The following is a 4574-nucleotide window of genomic DNA, read 5'->3' on the forward strand; positions in this document are numbered from 1 at the left end:
TTAAAGTACTAAATAATAAAAATAAAAAATGCCTCTGGGCATATTACACCAAGGTATAACCCTACCAAGTTTCATATTAATCTGCTGAGAAATGAAGGAATGAAAACTGTTTGTTTGGAAGAAGAAACAATAGAAAAGCAGTAAGTCTCTTTGTGGAAACATGATAATTTGGATATGAATCAATATTAAATGAAAGGTAAAGGCAAAGTACAACCATTAACAATACAACTTCAGGGACTACAAAGACAATTAGTCCTATTACATTTTTTGAAAATATTTTTTAAATATATTATACAACCATTAACAGTATGACTTCAGGCACTACAAAGACAATTAGTCCTATTACATATTTTTTAAATATTTTGTTAATACAATAAGATATTTCTAATTAATGCTATTGTTATTTTAAAAATATAGTTTTGGCTCACCTTTGTACAGTATACTTGCATTGAGTTAGGTTCTATTCATAGATTCAGGTCATAATGATGTATTTAGGCTGGAGATTTACAACTTTCAAGACAGGAATATCCATTGTACTTAATGTTGTTGGAAAACAAAGGAATATGGATCAACACAGGATACCAAGACCATCCAAAAACAACAGAAGTTGCATCCGGCCCGGCATGGCCAGGTGGTTAGGGCGCTCGACTCGCAATCTACGGGTCGCGGGTTCGAATCCCTGTCCCACCAAACATGCTCGCCCTTTCAGCCGTGGGTGCGTTATAATGTGACGGTCAATCCCACTATTCGTTGGTAAAAGAGTAGCCCAAGTGTTGGCAGTGGGTGGTGATGACTAGCTGCCTTCCCTCTAGTCTTACACTGCTAAATTAGGGATGGCTAGCACAGATAGCCCTCGTGTAGCTTTGTGCGAAATCCATAACAAACAAACAAACAAGTTGCATCCACGACATAGCCAGGAAAGGAACACCAACTGTAAAAACTGCGTAAATGGTACATAGCCAGGGAAAAATGGCAATATGTGGTGACATTTAACAAAGAATATGCATACTTTAACAAATCTTATGCCTTTTCTGCTGGTCAGTGGGTGAAAAAAAAAATATCCAAAAGTGGTACATAGCAAGTTGTGAAACTTTTTTGAAGGAATTCTAGATCTTCACTGGATACTGCACCAGGGGCAACTTACAAAGGTCAGAGTGTACTGTTTGCTATCACACCAATGATCTGTACCCTTTGTACCACCTAGAAATACTGTCTTTGTATGGAAATGAGGCCAGCAGGGTATGGATCCACCAAGATAAGATTTCCAGTCATACCTCCCATTCAGCCAGTGCATACATCAAGGAACTGAAAAATCAAATGTGTATTCATGCTATCCTATACACAAAGATATACCTTTCAAGCCACTGGAAACAGTGCTTATGGATTTCTGTGCAATTGGACTATTGAACCAGGTGCCAGGAAATTGTCGTCTTCATACACTAGATAACTTATGAAAGAAAGTGGGGAGGAGTGATTTACTTTGGATGTGACTGCCTTGTACCAAAGCAATCTGCAATGGAAACTGTGCTTTAGAGTTAATATCAAGATGCACAGTTATCAGATAGAGTATAACCAGTTATGGTGACATGGACTATAATTTCCACCTTATATACTCAATGTAATGTGCATGTATACTTTAGAACAATATTCTTTCAGGAAAGAATAGAAATATTATCTGATGTCAATAACCAAACATATAAGAAATGCTAGTAGAATAATGAAAATTTGGTGAGGTACATTTTTTTCCCTTTGTAATGAGAACTGTTCATTGAGCATAAGGTATGTATTATATTACAATGTGTATTTTGACAATTTTAACTGTCTTTATGATAGTTGTTTTTCTGCTCTTGATTTCAGAGTTGTGTAAGATGTAAATATGTGCATATTTGCATTTGGGAGAGAAAATTTTTCCAATCCTTCAAAGTTATTTTCATTATAAGCTATATAAATAGTATAGTCAAATAAGCATTTTATAATAACTTTCCCTTTCTAAGAATAGCCTGGCATAGCTTAGTGGCTAGGGCACTTGGCTCACAATATGAAGGTTTCACGACTGAAACTTGGAGTCAAACATGTCCATCCTCTCGATACTGTGGGTGTCATAATGTGATGGTCAATCTTACTATTTAATGATTAATAAAGGGTAACCCAAGAGTTGATGGTGGATGATGTTGGAAAGTTGCTTTTACTCTGCTTGTCAGTTCAAAATTAGAGATAGCAGCAGATAGCCTTAGTATCAATGCCATAAACAAACAAACATAAAGTTTTAAATTTGATTTGCATGGTAAGCAGACCTGTTTAAAGTGTGGATGTAAATATATTAGTTAGGAGAGAAAATCTTTCCATCAGTTCAAGCAATCTTAATAAATTCCTTCTTTCTTTAGTTAAATACCACACATTTAAGACCTTGTTTTATGTTGTTGACATGTTTGATACTTATCATGCATATGCAATTCATCTATTTAAAGCTACAGTTTCAGTCGACATTAAGGATGTTGAACAGCTGAAAAGAGTACTGTAAGGGATGAGTAACTAAAACATTACCAAGAATTTATAATTGATACATGGAGTTTAAAAAAATGTTGAGTCTACTATTTCATAAATTGTTTACATCATCAACACCAGTTATTACAGTGTTTCTGGAGCTCTCTCTATGTTTCTACTCAAGTTGTATTGTATTTTTCAGTCGTTTAAAGTACATTTCACTAAGTTAAATTATTTACATATAATCTACATCAAGAATTTGATGGGAATGAATTACTAGATTTGTTATAATTCCTCATAGTCTGCTTGGATCCAATGGGCCTAGAAGATGGAATGTTAGCTGATTCTCAAATCACTGCTTCATCCAGTCATGATACAAAACACAAACCAGAAAATGCCAGACTTGGGGGTGAATCTTGGATGGCAGCTGTATCTGATGATAAACAGTACTTACAGGTGCTATATGATTAATTTGTCAGCTGGATTATTCAAATGAGTTTAATAATTGATTAACTTTCAATTTGTTATGATTTAAGAACATTTTAGGTTTATGTTGTGTAGTTTTCATTTCTGCTACTCTTGTAAACTGTATCTAAGTTTAGTATCTTTAAGAAATAGTTTATGCTTGCTATTTTTATATAATTAACATGTTCTAAATCTTGTAGTTTTGTGGTTAGTTTTCAGTATAAAACATACCGATTTCCAGAATTTTTACCATGTCTTTACCTGGTTTTATCTGAATCCTACTTTTTTGTTTGTTTTTTAGTTAAAGAACTATTATTTTTTGTTTTGTCTAAATACTTTATACTTTTTTATAATTGTTCACAGGTTGATTTCTTGGAGCCACGTAATGTTACAGCAGTCATAACACAAGGTCGTGATGGAGTGCCCCAGTGGGTGACATCCTTCATGGTTCAGTACAGTAATAATGGGAAGACATGGAATACCATTACTGATATGACTGGAGAAAACAAGGTGGGTACCGTACCATTTGTTAATAGCAACAATGCTGCATCTATTCAGATATGAATGTGAATACTGAATTATAAATGTATGATTATAGTATATTTTTATATGATTGACTGAACATATTAAGTGCTAAATACTGTATTCCTGGCCCATTATAATTATGTCAAAATAGAGCTTGAAAACACAGGAATTTTAATATATATATACCTTAACCCTTCGAGTACATAACTGAATTTTGGGTGGGTTCTCAAAAAGTGTCAATTATCTACTAAAACATGAAATTTAGAATTTGATCTTGTTTTTAGTACTTTTTCAATATCGTAGTTGTGTTTTGCATGGTGATGTATGCATGCACAATACTAAAACAGGAAATTCAAGGACATGTGAGTATCCTGATTGTCGCACTATGAGAAAAAGTTTTTATGACATCATGGGATAAATCCACTTGTCGCACTAAATGACTATAAATGTCAAGTCAAATAAATCTAATTATAGCATCCAAAGGGTTAAGGCAATATATGTTTTTTTAACTACTTGTGATTCTATATTTGATGCCAATTAAAACTGTGTGACAGTGATTAATTACTACTCAAGAAGTAATGATGACATAGTTACATTTATTGTTTTGTTTACAAACTTTTCTTTGGAATTTTTTTATGGTTTGTACAGCTCCAATTAGATATTAGTGTTCACTTGGAATTACAGAGTGTAAGGAAAAAATATTCAGCATTACTTAAGTAAACCTATCTTTTAAAAACTGAAAAAATAGTGATTGCATTTTATTATAGACCTACAAGTTTGAATTAAGTACTTATGCATTACAAAATATGTAGATAATGGCAAAGATTCTACCAAAGGATTTAGTTCATAAAAAGTTATTGAAAAGTTCTTTTGTCAATATTAAATTCATCATTTTTAATATTTAGTATTGAAATAATAAATAACAGAAATGGTAAAAAATGTTGTATTTGGTTTAAATACTTCTAAGTATACTGGTACAGAAAGGTATAGGTCACTCTATCATGCAAAGATAAGTTGATTTTATTCTTGTGGTTTATATTAGCTTTTTACTTATGAATAACCCATACATACATATATATATATATATATATATATAGTAG

The 4574-nt window shown here is 32.6% G+C and overlaps 1 protein-coding gene across 1 annotated transcript in view; it reads left to right on the forward strand.

Annotated features, from left to right (window-relative positions):
* LOC106470181 (hemocytin-like) overlaps positions 1–4574 on the forward strand; it is a 124114-nt gene that overhangs the window by 65879 nt on the left and 53661 nt on the right. Inside the window, exons 36-37 of the mRNA XM_022399604.1 lie at positions 2786–2940; positions 3313–3459. Coding sequence (XP_022255312.1) covers positions 2786–2940; positions 3313–3459 — 302 coding nt within the window. The remainder of the gene's footprint in view (positions 1–2785; positions 2941–3312; positions 3460–4574) is intronic.

This window comes from Limulus polyphemus, unplaced genomic scaffold (assembly GCF_000517525.1).
Source record: "Limulus polyphemus unplaced genomic scaffold, Limulus_polyphemus-2.1.2 Scaffold102, whole genome shotgun sequence".
NCBI lineage: Eukaryota > Metazoa > Arthropoda > Merostomata > Xiphosura > Limulidae > Limulus > Limulus polyphemus.